The 1,847-nt window shown below is 39.0% G+C and overlaps 1 protein-coding gene across 1 annotated transcript in view; it reads left to right on the forward strand.

The window, feature by feature from the left end:
• Nucleotides 1-663: 663 nt before the first annotated feature.
• The window catches only part of HELB (helicase (DNA) B), a gene marked incomplete at its 5' end in the record, with an annotated part of 13,538 nt that continues 12,354 nt past the window's right edge, over nt 664-1,847 (forward strand). Inside the window, one exon of the mRNA XM_009081037.1 lies at nt 664-1,038. Within this exon, the coding sequence (XP_009079285.1) occupies nt 664-1,038 (375 nt within the window). The remainder of the gene's footprint in view (nt 1,039-1,847) is intronic.

Raw genomic sequence — 1,847 nt, forward strand, 5'->3', positions numbered from 1 at the left:
CTTCTGCCTAGCGAGAGTATTTTAGCTGCAAATTGTTTTAAAATTGGCTAAATTGTGCTAGGTATCAAGGGAGAAATAAACGAACAAGTTACAGACCTGAGCGCTGCTCTGGTGTGGTGAGGAAGAGGCCCTGCCCTCTTTGCTCCTGTCGTAGCTATTAGTCCCCAGTCGTGGATTGAGGAATGGTGTATTAATTTTCGTCAGGAAAAGAGGAGGCAAACCAAGCCGTACAAAATGTTTAGAGTTTACTGTATGGATTACTTAGAATTGTGGTGATTTTTGTTGCAGCAAGTATTTGGTATATGAACGTATCTGCAGGCATTTTGGCGGAATATTTTGTGACAAAACTGTTTAACATTGAATTGTAAACTTGTCTTGGCATAAACCACAATATTAAATCATATGTGTTTAATTGGCTCAATAAATTCATATGCAAGATTTATTTCTGACACGAGCAGTTTCAGTGCTTGTTCCTGAGGTTAGTTTCACTTTTGTTTTGAAATACCACTGGAGAGACTGACATCAGGAGTGTATGAATCCCCCACTTTACTTTTACTGCTGCAACTTATAGAAAAGACAAAAATAAGCTTTGAACAAGCAAACCTCTTTTAATCTTTATGGCTGTTGATTAACAATGATTTTATTTTTATTTTAACAATTCAGTTATTATACAGGAAGATGGCTCCAAAAAGGAGTATGAAGTAGTTGGACGTTTTCCATTAGTTGACCCTTGGTGGAAGGTTTGTGTTAAAGCTATAAAAATGGGATCAAAGTACTTCGTGCAAGAATATCCCTTCTACTCTCTGCGGACTGATATAGAAGAGAACAACCGACAAATCTTTTCACTCTTTCTTAAGGAATGTGGTGTTCCTGACTGTTTGAAAGAAAATTTTTTTACTTGGCTTCCTACGGACACTGTGCTGAGTTTTAGAAATCTTGTAGAAAAACTAGAACAGTTCCAAGTTTCACATGTAAAGCCAGGAAGGAGCCGAAGCAAAACTAATGATTATGACATCTTCTACTATGTTTCAAAATCATGTAGGTATATCCTGTGCTGTTTCGATTGTTTCATAAACTAAGGAGTTCTGTCTCAGATACTGTGGTCAAGTTAGCATGTCTTTGTATGAAAAGTATATCCAAATGAATTTTGAACATGCAGTAATTATCTTTTTAATATTTCAGAACAGTGGGACAACTGAGCAATTAAAGATAGGCATACGGAAGGGTTTTCCTGAATTCTGTAGGATTACTAAGTAGAATTGTCTGTGCTAGGGATGCTCCATCCCTGGAAGTGTTCAAGGCCAGGTTGGATGGGACTCTGCGCAACCTGGTCTAGTGGAAGGTATCCCTGCCCAGAGCAGAGGGATTGGACCTAGATGATATTTAAGGTCCCTTCCAGCCCAAACCATTCTGTGATTCAATGATGCAAAGACACTGCTGCTTCCTGTAGTTTATTCAGGTATAAAAAGTCTTACTGAAAAATGGGTTTGGAACTGTTTAAACACAGTGTTATGGCTTTTTAGAACAAATATGTGTTCAGAAATACTATAGCTGCGTCTTTTGTAGTACGGGGGAACAGTGATGGAGTTCAGCATAGTCCAAATCAGCTGCACTAAATAAACTGTGTAAGTATTTGAATCATGCCTATCAGTGGATTGGATGTCTGGGGAGCAGAATGTGGAAACACTGAAGTGTCCCCACGTGGAGATGGTTCAGGACTGCTGAGGATGCTGTTGTGGGCAATGTTAGTGTGACTACATGAGTGTTAGAGATTGGATCAGGAGTGTGTTTTTGAAGCAGACATCCCTCTTGTCCTCATTGTGATGCAGTCTCTGACAGTATTGACT

The sequence above is a fragment of the Acanthisitta chloris genome, unplaced genomic scaffold (genome assembly GCF_000695815.1).
Source record: "Acanthisitta chloris isolate BGI_N310 unplaced genomic scaffold, ASM69581v1 scaffold2998, whole genome shotgun sequence".
NCBI lineage: Eukaryota > Metazoa > Chordata > Aves > Passeriformes > Acanthisittidae > Acanthisitta > Acanthisitta chloris.